At 42.8% G+C, this 17,320-nt stretch overlaps 1 protein-coding gene across 2 annotated transcripts in view; it reads left to right on the forward strand.

Annotated features, from left to right (window-relative positions):
- The window catches only part of ldhd (lactate dehydrogenase D), a 67,700-nt gene extending 51,438 nt beyond the window's left edge, over positions 1-16,262 (forward strand). The window contains exons 10-12 of one of the 2 annotated variants that reach the window (XM_072279431.1): positions 3,979-4,090; positions 11,280-11,398; positions 15,703-15,786. In XM_072279431.1, the coding sequence (XP_072135532.1) occupies positions 3,979-4,090; positions 11,280-11,397 (230 nt within the window). In that variant the 3' untranslated portion in view covers position 11,398; positions 15,703-15,786. Of the gene's footprint in view, positions 1-3,978; positions 4,091-11,279; positions 11,399-15,702 lie in introns of both variants that reach the window. The other variant, XM_072279430.1, reaches the window with a different exon arrangement.
- The last annotated feature ends 1,058 nt before the right edge of the window (positions 16,263-17,320 follow it).

A 17,320-nucleotide genomic window follows, 5' to 3' on the forward strand; every position in this document is an offset into this window, starting at 1 on the left:
GTATCTGTTATCATACATGTTTTCTTGCAGGCCTTTACAGGGAGAAAGAAATACAATAGAAATTTACGATACGTAAACAAAGACTGACAAACAACCAATGTGCAATAGAAGATAAACTGAGCAAATCTATATACTACTAAAACTCTCATGCTCTGTCTGTCTGTTTGTGACCTCCAACGAGTGCAAACAGTGCATTACAGCAGCACTTTTTTTGGCCAAATCGAATTAAAATGCACTCTTACAGAATGCAGGCAAAGTTCAGGGTTATATATTCGTATAAAATTGCTCATTCGCCAAAATAAACAGGCTCCCTTTTAACCCGAGACCCGATTGGCCATCATGGAAATTGGGACCCAACAGCCCGACGCATGCGCACGGCCAGCCTCAGCAGTGACGCCTACTGGAGCAAAAGGGCAGGGCAGCTCTATTTCACGGGTCACATTCTGCTAATCACCATCAGCGCGTGCAGGATTGGGACAGATCTAACTGCCACCCATCAATAAGAGATAATTAAATCTTATTGTAATGACATACTTTGAGACACCCATAAAACCCTTTGCTGCAGTCAAAGGACAGAGGTGACTATATCACGTCCATTTAGGAGAGCACCAACCACATCACCAAGAGTAATCAGCATCCTTTGGTGTTACTGCTTCGTATCTTCTATCCAGCATTAGAGTAAAAAAAAATGGTCAGCCTAATTATGCCGTGTGGAAAGGGAAGGGGGACATTATGGTCAAGAGACGAAACCAAACATTGTCGGGAAGCGGGAAGGAGAGGGAGAGAACAAGAATCGGATGAGGCCAGGGCCGTATGACTCCAGGATCAAAGATTCAGGACGAAAAAAGATGAGAGAAGAAGAGACAGAGGAGGAGAAGCATGCACGTCTCTAGGATCAGAGAGAAACAACATACAGCAGAAGAGATGAAGAGAAGGGGGATGAAAGGGCTGCACGTCTCCGGAATGACAACGAGAGGCACAAGGGTGGCAGAGCAACACTCACAACACACTAGAGGAACTCAGCACGTCAGGCAGCATCCATGGAAATGATCAGTCAACATTTCGGGCCAGAACCCTTCATCAGGACTGAAGAGGGAAGGGGCAGAGGCCCTATAAAGAAGGTGGGGGGAGGGTGGGAAGGAGAAGGCTGGTCAGTTCCAGGTGAAAAACCAGTAAGGGGAAAGATAAAGGGGTGGGGGAAGGGAGGCAGGGAGGGGATAGGCAGGAAAAGTGAAGAAGGAATAGGGGAAAGCACAATGGGTAGTAGAAGGAGGCAGAACCATGAGGGAGGTGATAGGCAGCTGGAGGAGGGGGCAGAGTGAAGTAGGGATAGGAGAAGGGAGGAGGAGGGAATTACTGGAAGTTGGAGAATTCAGTGTTCATGCCCAGGGGCTGGAGACTACCTAGACGGTATATGAGGTGTTGCTCCTCCAACCTGAGTTTAGCCTCATCCTGGCAGTAGAGGAGGCCATGTATTGACATATCTGAATGGGAATGTGAAATGGAGTTGAAGTGGGTGGCAACTGGGAGATCCTGTCTGTTGCGGTGGTTGGAGCGGAGGTGCTCAACGAAGCAGTCCCCCGATCTGCGTCGGGTTTCACCAATGTAGAGGAGGCCACACCGGGAGCACCGGATGCAATAGATGACCCCAACAGACTCACAAGTGAAGTGTTACCTCACCTGGAAGGACTGTTTGGGGCCCTGACTGGTGGCAAGAGAGGAGTTGGAGGGACAGGTGTAGCACTTGCGCTTACAGGGATAAGTGCCGGGTGGGAGATCTGTGAGGAGAGACGTGTGGACCAGGAAGTCGCGGAGGGACCGATCCCTGTGGAAGGCAGAGAGGGGTGGAGAGGGAAAGATGTGCTTAGTGGTGGGGTCCTGTTGAAGGTGGCGGAAGTTGCGGAGGATAAGGTGCTGGATCCGGAGGCTGGTGGGGTGGTAGGTGAGGACAAGGGGGAACTCTGCCCCTGTTGTGGTGACAGGAGGATGGGGTGAGAGCCGAAGTGCAGGAAATGGAGGAGATGCGGGTGAGGGCATCATTGATGACGGCAGAAGGGAAACCATGATGCTTAAAGAAAGAGGACATGTCCTGGATGGCAGATAAGCCAGAAATGATGCCATCAGAAGTGTCCTTCGTTAAATGAGGAGCAGCTATATTTGCTTTGCTATGTGTCATTCTTCTTCAATGAACTGAGGTTTTCTACTTCAGTTCCCAAAGCAAATCGATACCAATAGCATTCAGGAAAATTTATTGTTCATTCTGGTCACATCAGATTGCACTACCCTTCTCTCAAAGGGTGCCCCAATGGGTCACCCCATTGTCTAGTAAAAAGTAAAACTGAGAACATGAGTTGTAAAGAGGCTGTAGGTTGCAAAATTAGTTCAGAGTAGTGGTCAGTGAAGTTGTCCACATCAATTTAGGAGCCTGATGGGTGTTGGTTAATAACTACTCCTGAACCTGGTTGTGTGGGACTTAAGGCTTCTGCTGAGAAGTGAAGGCTTCGGGTGAGAAGAGGGCAAGTCCTAGATGGTTGGGGTCTTTGATGATGGATACTGTTTTCTTGTGGCAGCACTCCATGTGAGTGTACTCAATCTTGTAAAAAGCTAAAGCCCCAGCCTCCCATCGTGTGGTACACCGCCCATTACATTTTGCCAACCAGTACAAGACCCATCCGTGCCTACTCCCAATTCTGAGGATCACCTAGAAAGACAGACGCACTAACACCAGCTTGCTGGAGGAGGATAATGTGAACAGCATCTCCACCACAATAAAGCAACACCAACTCTGATGGATAAGCCATGTTATCCAGATGCCCAACTCTCATCTCCCCAAACAGGTGCTTTACCTCCAGTTGAAGGAAGGACATTGAGGCCCTGATGGGAAAAGAAAATGCTTCAAAAATAATAACAAAATTAGCCTGAAGAAATTCAACTTTGTGTCTAAAAATTTGGAAGACATTGTACTCAACAGATGCAGGGAGTAAATATGTTCAAAAGGGAGCTGCACAACATGAGATTGACCTCCACAGAGAACAAGTAGCAGCTGTGAAAGGAGAGAATGAACAACCAGAAGACCCAACCACTAACCTCAGCCACCATTTACACTGCGTCAGAATACTTGGATCGTGAGGACCCCTAATAGATAACCCCCTAGGTCAGTGAACATCTTAATCAACCTAAGTGATTGTGCTACTACTACTCTTCATTCCATTTGCTAGCCAATCTTCGACCATATCAGGACACTAACTCTCTTTCACATCACTTCTACTCTGCTGAGCCCAATCCACCAGCCAACATCCAAACCACCAGAGGGCAGTTCTTCACTACAAATCTGGCTGCTGACACCATGGCAGTGGAGAAAGATTGTGGGGTAGGTGGGAGAGAGGACAAGGGGTGGGAAAAGAGGAAGCGGGGGTGAGGAGAGAGGAAGAGGTGGTCAGGAAACTGGGATTGGGGAAGAAGCAAAGGGAGTTGAGGAATAGGCTCTAAGACGAGGTAAGAGAGTAGTGGGTGGAATAAAGGAAAGAGTGGGTCATTGGGTGAGGGGTAGAGAAGAGACAGGAAGAGAGTGAGGACAGGAGAAGATGAGGAAGAGTTTGATGGCGTGTGGCAAAGAGAGAGAGAAAGAGAGATGGACTAAGGAAATGAAAGATGTAACCTGGAAATGTTTCCCCCTGAAAATCAATTGAAATTCTAAGGCTGAAATAAACAGTTTGTTAAGGTGATATAGACAAAAGGTAAGGTAATGATTTGAGATGCAGAATGGCCAAGACCCAGGATCGAGGAAGAGAACCTGTTTACCGTATATGATCAAAGAGAAAAATGAAACATTGTCTTTTGAGAAAATGGTCAATGTCAATGAGCATTACTAGAATCTTAGTAAACTGGATTAAGGCTTTAATGCGTCCTTGTTTTTTCTCTATCTTTTCATTCCACATGATGCAAAACAACTAATCGACTGTCTGGTTCAAATTTAAGGAACTATTTTAGGCCACGTAGGAGATGGCAACTTCCACTGCTTTCTGTTGATGGACCCAGAGGACAAGGATGAGCAGAGAAGGATAAAAGAGTTTGCTGACAGATTGGGCAGGTACAGTAACAATGTTTAGCTTTGAACATATACGTCAAAGGATGAACAAGGTCATTGAAAACTCAGGAGACACATGCCCCAAAAACATTTTAAACTGACTGGCCTGAGAATTAATCTTGTTGCCACCCTTCTGATGATAACCCATTTGAAATACAGCTTCTAGTTCAAAGTAAGTTTATTATCAAAGTACATATATGTCACCACGTACAACCCTGACTTTCATTTTCTTACGGGCATACTCAATAAATCCATAATAGAAAAATAATCAATGAAAGACTGCACCAACTTGGGCATTCAACCAGCGTGCAAAAGACAACAAACTACACAAATACAAAAGGAAAGAATTAATAATATAATAATAAATAAGTAATAAATATCAAGAACATGTGTTGAGGAGTGCTTGAAAGTGAGTCCATAGGTTGCGAGAACATTTCAATGATGGGGCAAGTGAAGCTGAGTGAAGTTATCCCTTTTGGTTCAAAAGCCTGATGGTTAAGGGGTAATAACTGCTCCCGAACCTGGTTGCATGAATCTTGAGGCTCCTGTACCTTTTCCCTGACAGCAGCAGCGAGAAGAGAACATGTCCTGGTTGGTGGGGGTCCCGGAGATTGGATGCTACTTTCCTACGACAGTGCTTCATATAGATGTGTTCAACGGTGGGGAGGGCTGTACCCATTTTAGATTGGGCTGTATGCACTACTTCTAAGTGATTTTCCATTCAAAGGCATTAGTATTTCTATACAAGGCCATAATGCAGCCTGTCAATATACTTTCCACCACACACATATAAAAGTTTGTCAAAGTTTTAGATGTCATGCTTTCTTTGTAATTGCACTTATATGTAGGGCCCAGGACAGGTTCCCCGAAATGATAACACCAAAGTTGCTGACCCTCTTCATCTCTGATCTGGCTCAGAGGCCTCTTGTTTCCTCCTCCTGGAGTCGATAATCAGGACCTTGGTCTTGCTGACATTGAGTAAGGGGTTGTTGTTGTGGCACCACTCAGCAGATTTCCAATCTGCCTCCTGTATGCTGATTCATCTCGACTTTTGATTTGGTTGATGACAGTAAACTTGAATGTGGGATTGGAGCTGTACTTAGCCACACAGTCGTAGGTGTGAAGTGAGGAGAGCAGGGGGCTCAGTACACAGCTTTGTGGTGCACCTGTGCTGATGGAGAATGTGGAGGAGATGCTGCCAATCTGAACTGACTGGGGTCTGCAAGTGAGGCAACTGAGGATCTAATTGCACAATGAGGCAGTGAGGCCAAGGTCTTGAAGCTTATTGATTAGTTCTGAGGGGATGATGGTATTGCGTGCTGAGCTGTAGTCAATAAAGAGCAGACCGATGCATGCATCTTTGCTGAACAGATTATCCAGGTTTGAGTGAAGAGCCACGGAGATGGCCTCTGCTGTAGACATGTTGTTCTCAAGCAGGAGTTAATATGTTTCATCAGCAGCCTTTCAAACCACATTATTACTGTGTATGGACATTAATCATTAAGGCAGGTGACCATGTTCTCCTTAGGGACTGGGATAAGTGAAGTCTTCTTGAAGCAAGTGAGTACCTCAGACTGGCTGAAGTGGGAGGTTAAATATCTCAGTGAGCACTCCAGCCAGATGATCAGCACAGATCTTTAGTACTTCCCCAGATACCCCATCTGGGTTGGATGCTTTTTGTCGGTTCACCCTTCTAAAGACTCTTGGCTCTTTGGTTTCAGAGACTGAAGCCCCAAGATCATCAAGGGCTATGGGAGTTTGTGATGATTCTTCCAAGTTTTGACGGTCGAAGTGGCATTGAGCTCATTGGGAAGCAAAGCCCTGCTCTCACCGATGTCGCTTGATTTTACTCTGATAGCATTCAAGCCCTGCCACAACTGTCGAACATCCTTCATTGATTCAATTTTAGTCCAGAATTGCCACCTTGCCCATGAAATGGCTTTCCGTACCTGGACCTCTTGTCACTTTCTTGGTCGCTGGACTTGAATGCTTCTGACCTGGCCCCCAGCAGACTGCGGATTTCTTGGTTCAGCCAGGGCTTCTGATTGGGGAAGACTCTGAATAATTTTGTGGGGACATACTTGACTTCAGCTGTTTGAATAAAGTTAACACAAATCTCTGACAACATAAGTGTATAATGCAGTAAAATATTCTGGGTGTCCCACCAAAAAGTATTACACAAGTGACAGAAAGCTTGGTCAGGGAGAAAAGCAGAGAAGTTCAGGTTGGGATTCCAAGGACTAGTAGCTAGAGGCATGACTACTAATGGTGGAGAGTGGAACAGTTGTCAGAGGAAAACTGAGACTTTGGAGGTCAATGAAACTCTGTTCCCACAATTCATCCACGTTCAATTCTGACTTCTGGTGCAGTGGGTGTGGAGTTGTGACCGTGTGGGTTTGCTCCATGTGCTTCAGCATTCTCCCACAGCCCAGAGAGATGCTGATTGGTAGTTGGTTTGCTACTGCAAGTTTTGCTTCGTGTGATTTTCGGAGGGTGGGGGTTGATGGGCATGTGAGAGAGAATAGATTACAGGAAAATGGATGAGGGAATGGTCTGATGGTACCTCCCTGGCAGCCAGAGTCAGTATCAGGTTTATTATCACTGACAAATATTGTGAAATTTATTGTTTTGCAGCAGATTACAGTGCAATACATTACAAATTACTACAAGTTACAATAACAAATATATTAAAAAAATAAGTGCAAAAAGACTGCATCAAGCATTGACTTGATGGGCTGAATGCTCTCCTATGTTATGAATATGCTTGTGTCTTTTCTGTTCATTACAAACTTTGGTACATCGAGCTCAAAGAATGATCTGGTTAGAATACTGTATACAGTGCCTTGAAAAAAGTATTCAGCCCCCACAACTATTTACACATTTTACTATCTAATTTTCTAAATTTAAAATGTATTCAAGCTGGATTTTATGAGTTAATCTACAAAACATAGCAACACACACAAAATGCTGGAGGAACTCAGCAGGCTAGGCAGCATCTATGCAGACATCCCACCCTGCAAAAACTCATTTCAGGTAGGTAGCACCCCCGCCCCCACAACCCCATATCCACCCCCCCACCCCGTCGACCTCCAAGGGTGTATGTAATACTTTGTTTAGTGATTTTGTCTAATCTGTAAACCAAGTTGGGTGTATGCAGAAAATGTGACATTAAAATATGTATTTATATTATATTATAATGTTTATTCTATTACAACTTTAAGCAAGTCTACAGGGAGGTTGGCCTCATCACGTAGGACATCAATAGCGTAGCTCCTTAGCAGCTAGTCAGCTAGTTTAAGTAACGTTAGCTATGCTAATGACCAAATGACACCTGTTAAACTCACCTCAACATGTCTTTTACATTTTAACCCACCATGGACAATAGAAAAGTCACTGTTGCAAACAGTGCAGCAAGCAACACTGTAATTATTTTTGAGGTCGACTGTAAAGCCCGCCCACAGAGAAAACTGATAGGTCTACTTAGCAGAGGTCCGCAATCGTTTTTGCACCTCAGACTGGTTTAATATTGACAATATTCTTGCGGACCGGCTGACCGGGGGCGGGGTTGTTAATCACAACCGGAATATAGGTGATAAGTCAATCGCATCATAACATTTTAAGTAATGTTTGGATATTAAACACACAGCACATATTTTCCCCGTATGAACATATAAAATCATTGCAACACACCAATATCGCTGAATCAGTGGGAGCTCTGGGCTTGTTTCCCTGCAACAAGACGGTGCCATCGAGGGGTGATGGGAGACAGCGATACTCGAAGGGGGTTCCTTATGTCCAGTCTATTCCGCAATTTAGTTTTTGTTGCATTCATTGCAGAAAACTCGGCTTCACAGAGATATGTTGGAAATGGAAGCAACGTTTTCAGTGCTTCTGTGGCTATCTCAGGATATTCAGCCTTGACTTTGATCCAGAATGCTGGCAGAGATGTTATGTCAAACATACTTCTCAGCCCACCGTCATTTGCAAGCTCGAGTTGATCTTTTTCCCGCGCTGACATGGATGATGCACCGGGGACATTCACAAATGGGTCACGGACCCATTCCTTTGCACGTCTCGGGTCACTAATGACCTCGTGTGTATTAAAATTCAACAGTGTGTGACAGGGAATGAGGAAAGGTGCAGCTGACTCACATCGTTTCATATCGCCAAATCATATTCTTTCCTCATGGCCCGGTGGTTGGGAACCACTCTTAGTACGAAGAGAGGCCAATCAGGATGCTCACTCTCCCTCTCCCTCTCAAAAAAGTCTATTTCCAGGATATTGTATATAATTTCCGGGCCTCAGGGAGCCACTATTGATATGCGGGAGACTCCCAGAACTTCCGGGAGAGGTGGGATGTCTGTCTATGGAAAAGAGTAAACAGTTGGCGTTTCAGACCGAGACCCTTCAGCAGCACTGGAGAGAAAAAAAGATGAGGAGTCAGAGTTAGAAATTGGGGGAAGGGGAGGGAAAAAACACAAGGTGATAGGTGAAGCTGGGAGGGGGCGGAAGTGAAGTGAAGACCTGTAAAATTGATTGGTGAAAGAGATACAGGGCTGGAGAAGGGGGAGTCTGATGGAAGAGGACAGTAGGCCATGGAAGAAAGAAAAGGGGGGAGGAGCACCGGAGGGAGGCAATGGGCAGGCAGGGAGATAAGGTGAGAGAGGAAAAATGGGATGGTGAATGGAGAAGGGGGGTGCATTACTAGAAGTGTGAGAAATCGATGTTCATCCCATTAAGTTGGATGCTACTCAGACAGAATACAAGCTGAGCGTGGCCTCATTGCAACAGTATGGGAGTCCATGGATTGATATATCAGAATGCAAATGGGAAGTAGAAGTAAATGGGTGGCCACTGGGAGATCCCACTTTTTCTGGTGGATGGAGTATATGTGCTCGGCAAAGCGGTCTCCCTATTAAGTTCAGTCTCACTGATATACAGGAGACCACACTGGGAGCACCGGACACAATACATGACCCCAACAGACTCACAGGTGAAGTGTCACCTCACCTGGAAGGACTGTTTGGAGCCCTGAATGGTAGTGAGGGAGGAGCTGTAGGGGTAGATGTAGCACTTGTTCCACTTGTAAGGACAAGTGCCAGGAGGGAGAATGGACGAGGGTGACATGTAGGGAATGATCTACAAAACATTGTGCATCATGTTAAATCAAAAGACAAATTACAAAATCTGTCAACAATTTACTAAAAATTAAAAAGAAGAACTATGAGGCTGAAAAAGTATTCATCTCCTTTGTATTTACTACTCTAACTTTCCCCAAGTGCAATATATTACCTTAGGAACTCACCCACTTTGTTAATGTGGAAAATTGAATGATCACCTGTTTTGCAAGAATTCATAAGAATAAATACCCCCTCTCTCTGTGAGGTCCCAATCGTATGGTAGATTTCCAACAGCCAAACCAAAATGAAAACAAAAAAGCATTGAAAAGACAAGTCAGGGAAATGGTAATAGAGAAGCACATATCTGGGGAAGTGTAGACAGCTATCTCAAAGGCACTGGACATACCTCAGAGCTCAGTGCAGTCTATCGTGAAAGAGTGCAAAAAATATGAAACCACCACCACACTGCATAGTCAGGCCACCCTTCTAAACTTGGTCGCCAGAGAAGAATGGCACTTGTAGGGGAGGCTCCTGTGATGCAACAGTCATGTTGAATGATCGGCAGAAGTCAGTAGCTGCAAGTGGAGATGAAGCTCAGGGCTCCGCTACAATCTCTAAAGCCTTGCACAAGAAAGGCATTTATGGAGGAGTGGCAAGGAAGAAGCCCTGGCAAAAAAAAAAGGAATATCTTTCCCCATAAAGATCTTGTAAAGCGTCACTTAGAAGATACTGTAATGACGTGGAAGAAGGTCTTATGGTCAGATTAGACTAAAGTGGGACTTTTTGGCCTCAACACTAAACGATACGTGTGGCGTAAATCTAATACTGCGCATCAACCAGGTAACACCATTCCTACTGTAAAGTATGGTGGATGTAGCATTATGCTATGGGAATGCTTTTTAGCAGCAGGGGCTGGAAATCTGGTCAAGATTGATGGGAAGATGAATGCTGCTAAATACAGAGAGATCCTGGATAAAAACCTGTTAGCCTCTGCCAGGAAGCTTAAACTGGGGAGGAAGTTCCTCTTTCAGCAGGACAATGACCCAAAGCACACTGCTGAAGCAACCGTGCAGTGGCTTCAGTTGAAGGAAATCGATGTCCTTAAGTGGCCCAGTCATTCATGACCTTAAACTGATTGAATATCTCTGGCAAGATGTTAAGATTGCTGTCCACTGCCACTGCCCATCTAAGCTGGCACAAAGAATGGGCAAATCTTGCTCCATCATGATGTGTAAAGCTAATAATAATCAAAACAGTACTGAGCAAAGGGGAATGAATATTTTTGAATTGCTGACAATTTCACGTTTTGAACTTTTGGTTTTCCATGATTTACAATTTTCTCTGTTTCTCTGTCTACGATGGGAAAAAAAGAGCATGTGATTCACAAATAAAAATTCTCAGTTAAATTGATCAAAATCCCTGGTTGTAATCTTCATTTATGTGAACAAAGGTTGTGGGCTGAATACCTTTACAAGGCACAGTATTTGTGGCATTGTTTATATTCTATTCATTTAGTCATATAAGCCGACACACACTTCAATTTGATTGATGTTTCAGAGATTTCACATTTAGCATGGACTCTAACACTCCTAGAACTCAGTTGAACTTTCCCCTTTACTAGCTACCTTACATCTACTGAGATTACACAACGTTTGTTGTGGTTCCTGCTTCTGCATTTTAACAACCAAGTTTCATCTGTTTCAAATGTTGGGCCGTTTATAGGTCTTATCTCACTCTTCCTCTGTCTGCCAACCTTGTGTTTTCACTCTTAATCCTCTGATCGATACCTATGAATTTTGATTTTCACCACTTTAAAAACCTTCTTTGAAACCTGTATTGATCCTGTAATTAGTGATCCTACTTGGATTAGCTTTGTTAACATAGAGCTCATTATGATAGTAACAGGTCCTCATGAAAAGGGAAAAAGATGCATTTAGATTCTCTGGAGCTTCTTCCCATCTGCCATCCGATTTCTGAAAGGACATTGACTACCTCATTACTTTTTTATTTCTATTTTTGCACTACTTGTTTAATTTAACTATTTAATATATATATTTTCTGTATTTCACAGTTTTTTCTCTATTATTATGCACTGCATCGTACTGCTGCTGCAAAGCCAACAGATTTCCCGACATATGATATTCCCGACAGGTGATATTGAACCTGGTGAAATAATGGACACTTTATGAGGTACACCTGCTCCATAATGCAAATATCTGATCAGCCAATCATGTGGCAGCAACTCAATGCATTAAAAACAAGTAGACCTGGGCAAGAGATTCTGTTCAGACTAAATATTATAACGGGGAAGAAATGTGATATAGCTACTTTAACGGTGGAATAATTGTTGGTGCCAGACAAGGTAGTTTGAGTATTTCAGAAACTACTGATCTCCTGGGACTTTCATGCACAATAGTCTCTAGAGTTTACAGAGAATGGTGCGAAAAACATAGAACATCCAGTGAACAACAGTTCTGTGGGTGAAAATGCCTTGTTAATTAAAGAGGATAGAAGAGAATGGCCAGACTGGTTCAAGCTGGCAGGAAGGCAACAGTAACTCAAATAACTATGCATTATAAGAGTATTGTGTAGAAGAGTACATCTGAGTGTACAACATGAAGAACTTTGAAGTGGATGGCTACAACAGCAGAAGACCAAGAACGTACACTCAGTTGCCATTTTATTAGGTACAGGAGGTACTAGTAAAGAGACCACTGAGTGTATATTGAGACAGAAATTGTACACAATAAGACAGCTGGAATTAGAAGGCTGACGGTCTAAAGAACCAGGGGCTTGAATCAAGAGGAGTGTTTTGGGTGTGTACGTAGTATTGTAAACTCTTACACATCAGCAACATGAATACATTCGACCAAATTAAACTGAACAGTCCTGCACCATAGCAGCAACTCACTAAAGGTGTCCCCAGCAAGAAATGCTTCTCCAATGAGTGGGATTAAATCAGGTCACCTGGGAGTAACAGGTCAGATCCAGGAATAAGATCCTACGTCCCCCAAAGATTGTTGCAAATATCAGAGCAGTTAGGCTCAGTTGCCCAGTGACAGCAGAAAGACTCACCAGGAGACATCAGGTCCACTGGAGAAGGTCCCATAAGTGAACTTGAAGGTGGGCTGTGGATCAAAGGCTGAAGTACTGCACAGTCAGCAACCTGCAGCCTTCAAACTGGTGCTGAACTTTGTTTCTTCAGCCAAAGCCAGTGTCATTTCTTCTGTGTGTCTCTCTGTCCTCAAGGGCTGCAGCAATACCTCACTTGTAGAGTTAAGAATCATACAGCATGGAAACATCTCCTTGTGCTCAACAAGTCAATCCAACCAGCAGGTACCCATCAACTCTAATCCTACATCATTCCTACTCCACGACATAATAGGGCAAGTTACAAATGATAATTAACCTCACGACCCGTATGTCTTTACTGGGGAGGGATACTGGAGTGTAGAACACTACAGCATGTTATGGACTCTTCAGCCTGCGGTGTTGTACCAACCAGTATAAACCTACTCCATGATCAATATAACCCTCTTCTCCTGCACAGCTCTTAGCCCTCTATTTCCCTTACATCCGCATGTGTATCTAGGTCTCTTAACTGTCCCTAATGTACTACCCTCTACCACCACTCTCATAGCAGTGCATTCTGGGCACTTACCATTATCTGTGTAAAAAGGCTTACCTCTGTCATCTCCTTTCCTCTCCTCACCTTAAACAGATGGTTAAAGCTCAGCTTTATTTGTCACACCTAAATCAAAACATACAATTATAAGGGGTTTCTTTGTTATGTTAAAATTAAAATGGCTTCTTTGTTATGTTAAATGCAGATAAAGTCTCTAGCTAGCACTTTGCTTGGGTTATAACAGATAGCAGATGTACTATGAGCCAATGGGTGTCCATGTTATTCTTTCTTGGGGTGATATGCTGTCTCATATGACTGGGAACCAGGGGCTTTTGGCGGGGAGTCAGAGGAGAGACCGTGAGGACGATCACCTGACTGGGAACCAGGGGCTTTTGGCGGGGAGTCGGAGGAGAGACCGTGAGGACGACGGACGTGCGGGGAAATCTCAGGCTGATCTCTCTGGGTGGTCCCGAGCTGCGAGTCGAAGGGGTCAGAGAGGTCCCGAAGAGGTCCCCGAGCTCCAACGTGTGCACAAAGAAATTGAACTTTGATAAGTCTGGCGCCTTTTCCATTCCTTTTTTGTATTGAACTTCTATTAATCTCATAGACTTAGTAATATCTATAAAGTGTAACTGGTAAAACGTACGTTGTGTGCTGGCTGATGATTGATGTTTGAAGCTGAATCAGGTGGCAGTCGTACAGCAACCGACATCACCCGGAGACAAGGTGGGCAGCGGACGGGGTTTCCCCAAGATAAACACGAGCCAATATAGCTGAGCGTTACACAATTAAATGCATTGTTGGCATCAAATCAGATCTGTAAGGATTGTTTTGAGCAGCTTACAAGTGTGGCCACGTTTCTGGTGCCAGCGTAGCATGCTCACACCATACCAACCCTAACCCGGATGTCTTTGAACTGTGGGAGGAAACTGAAACACTTGGAGGAAACACATGTACTCATGGGCAGAATGTACAAACTCCTTCTTGACAGTGGTGAGCTAAGTGGCACCCTGGGAAAAATGCACCAACTCTATCAGCTCTATCTATGGCAAAGCATAGCTCTAAGAGAAACAGAGGTACACAGAAAAAACCCACATTGTCACAGGGGAATGTGCAGACTCTACACGGACATCGGGCTGGGGTCACAATCAACCCAGGATGCAGCTCTGATAGCTGTACCCTTAATATCACTGTACCCAGACACCGAGTAAGAAGTAGTGTGAGAATCATCCACTTTAGTGCTGATCTGCACTTTAATTGAAGGTGGTAAATGTTGTGTATTTAATATTTCAGTAATATTTGAGTAATTTTGTATATATTTTATTTCATTAAGCATTCTTGTTCATTTAAATATTTCATTACGGATTACGTATGTGTCTCGCTTAAACGTGAAGTTAGACTCACATTTCAGACTCCCATATCTTCATTTGAATTAGTTGAATGTTCGGAAGTTACAAGGCATGACATTGGTGACAAGGTATTTTTAAAATGAACCTAAGATGGCTTCTCACCTGTTGAAGCGAAGCGAAACATCTGAACCGAAAAAGAATGCAAGGGACAGTGAGTATAACCTCAGCCCAGTACGTGCAGACTGTCAAGTTTAAAAAAATGCAGCACAGCAAATGCTCTTAGGAAGGAAAGACATGATCACATTTTTAACAATAAGTGTCAGAAAATGGAAAATTCACTGTTTCATAAAGAGTATGGATGATAATAATTATTACAAAACAATCAGAAATGGCTGGCTACATTAGAAAGATTAGTGTGTTTGGTTGCACAAGAAACAACTGTTTCATATATACTGAGCTAATTGAATAGTGTTTTGAAGCAAATAAAATAGCCAATGTGAAATGTTTACCAATTTTGCTGAGTGCATTGAGTTTAAAGACAAGCAGTTTGCTTCGCAGTTTTACCGCTCCAACGAAACCAGCAGAAATGAGCCTTGCTGTTAATGTGAAAGTAATGCAGGAGCACTTAGAACCAAAGCCACTGTTGATTGCAGAACACCTTAGGTTTCATAAGTGGAATCAAAATGAAGGGGAGTCCATTTCATCAATTTACAATGTGAAAACTAACAATATGCAAGCAATATGACTTACAGCAGAAATGAATGGCGGTTAATTAAAATAGAATTTGACACTGGCTTGGTCATTCCACAAAATAAGTTTGAAAGGCATTTCAAAGATATTGAACTGAAGCCTGCAGATATCCAACGAAGAACTTATCCTGAAGAAAGTGGGATACAGAGAGGGAAGAGCCGAGAAGAGGAGAAGAAAGATGTCCAAAGCCATAGTCTCAGAATCAACTCGTACAATCACCGTGGAGGAGTTCCCAAATAAGATTGTTTCACAGCTGCAAGTCTCACCTGTCAAACTGAGGGATCCCCTGGTCAGAAAGCCATTATCCCTCAGAGTAAGAAAGCCTCCACAGCAATTAAGTATTTTGGTCTGAATGGGACAACTTAAAATTTACTATGCTGTGGATGTCTGTAGATAGCAGTTGTATTATATCATACTCTGTGGATATGGTGGAGGTGCATTCTACATTTAATTGGAGTTTATGGTTAAGCAGGGAGGAGTGTTGTGTATTTAGTATTTCAGTAATAATTGAATAATCTTGTATACATATTGCTTGATTAAGCATTCTTGTTTGTTTAAATAATTATGGATTATATGTATGCAGACGTGAGCTGCATATGTCATCATGTTACCACATGATATGCGTGCACCTCCCTTAAAGTAAATATGAAGTTAGACTCATATTTTGTACTCCCGTGTCTTCCATTGAATTAGTTTAATGTTTTGAAGTTAGAAAGCATAACAGTAAAGGATAAGCAGGCTGATTTGGTCTTTTTTTCCTTCTTCCACAGGAGAGCTCTAGCTTTGCATGGCACCTGTACTGGAGAACATGGCATAGGCCTGGGTAAACAGCAACTCCTTACAGAAGAAATTGGTGCTGTTGGTGTGCAAGTGATGAGAGAAATTAAGGCAGTTTTGGATCCAAAACACATTATGAATCCTGGCAAAATCCTACAGAGCATTTGAGAGGGAATTCCTTCTCACTGCAAATACTCTGCTTCCCAATACTCATAGTTAGAATGTTATCAGGATCCTACATAAATTACAGATTAAGTTCCTCCAGTTTATGCTTGAATAATATATCAGTTGATTTGATGAGAAATAAAACATTGCTTTCAGATTGTTAGTTTGCTGGATATAAAGCATGAACTACGATTAAAAATACAGCTAAACCATAAAGGAGTATGTCTGATCAAATTATGCTCAGACGTTCTGAATAGATTAGTGTTCTGAAAAAGAAAACATGCATGTTTTATTGCCAAATGCAATTTTCCTTTTTAGTTTACTATTTCCAACAACTTGGGAGATGTTGTTCACTGATTATTTTGCTGTATCTGATAAAGAAAATAAATGTTGGATTACACTTCCTATTTCTTTGTTGAAAATTCAGCTGTTAAATAAGAAATGGTATTTCCCACCATGATTCAAACATTCTTGAGGGAGATGGTTACTTATTGATTGAGTGGATATTCTCCCTCGTTCCGGTCTCGCCTCCTTTCTTATGACCTCCAGCCCAATTTCCCTTCTATTGTTGCATTTAAAGCCTTGTTCTAAAAAGCATACATGGTATTTTAAGCATTAGTGGAACACACATAAATACAAGTCACTCAGTAAAATGGTGGGAAGGGGTTGTATACCTGGAACTTGAGCTGTGTTTGTCCTCAGATGGACTGCAATGTTGGTCTCTGGTTCAAATGATAGAGGGGTTTGCTTCTGCCTGGAGAACCACATGAGGCGACGTGCGCACAGTTTCTTAAAATCTCCAAGGTACAGCTAAAGTGATCACAAAGCACAGGAAAATCTGCAGTTGCTGGAAATCAAAGGCAACACACACACAAAATGCTGGAGGAACTCAGCAGGCCAGGCAGCATCTATGGAAAAGAGTGAAAGTCGACGTTTCGGTCTTTCATCAGGATGAAGTGTCTCAGCACAAAATGTCAACTGTTTACTCTTTTCCATAAATGCTGCCTGGCCTGCTGAGTTCCTCCAGCTATAGAGATGTTTACTAAACTCACAATCTAAGGTGTCTCTACATCTGAAGAAAGCAAACACGGATATCTTTTACAACGATGAACTAAATTGAAATAGATAAACATAAGAATATAGGAACAAAATAACTTTCCATTGTGTTTATGAAATTTAAAAATGAAACAACACAAACTGATAATATCTTTCACAGTCAGTTCATGCATTTGAAAAGTTGGAGGAACACACAAAAAATTGGAAATTGGGCTGAAGATCATGGTAATGCAAAAAGCAAAATGAATCAAGAGCTTGAAATAAGGCCATATTTATGTTCACTGAGAAGATCTCATATGCTTTTGTTGTACTTGCATAACTTAGTAAACTAGACTATCCAATACATGAGGAAATCTGCAGATGCTGGAAATTCAAGCAACAATGCAAAAA

Source organism: Mobula birostris, chromosome 15, assembly GCF_030028105.1.
Source record: "Mobula birostris isolate sMobBir1 chromosome 15, sMobBir1.hap1, whole genome shotgun sequence".
Taxonomy (NCBI): Eukaryota; Metazoa; Chordata; class Chondrichthyes; order Myliobatiformes; family Myliobatidae; genus Mobula; species Mobula birostris.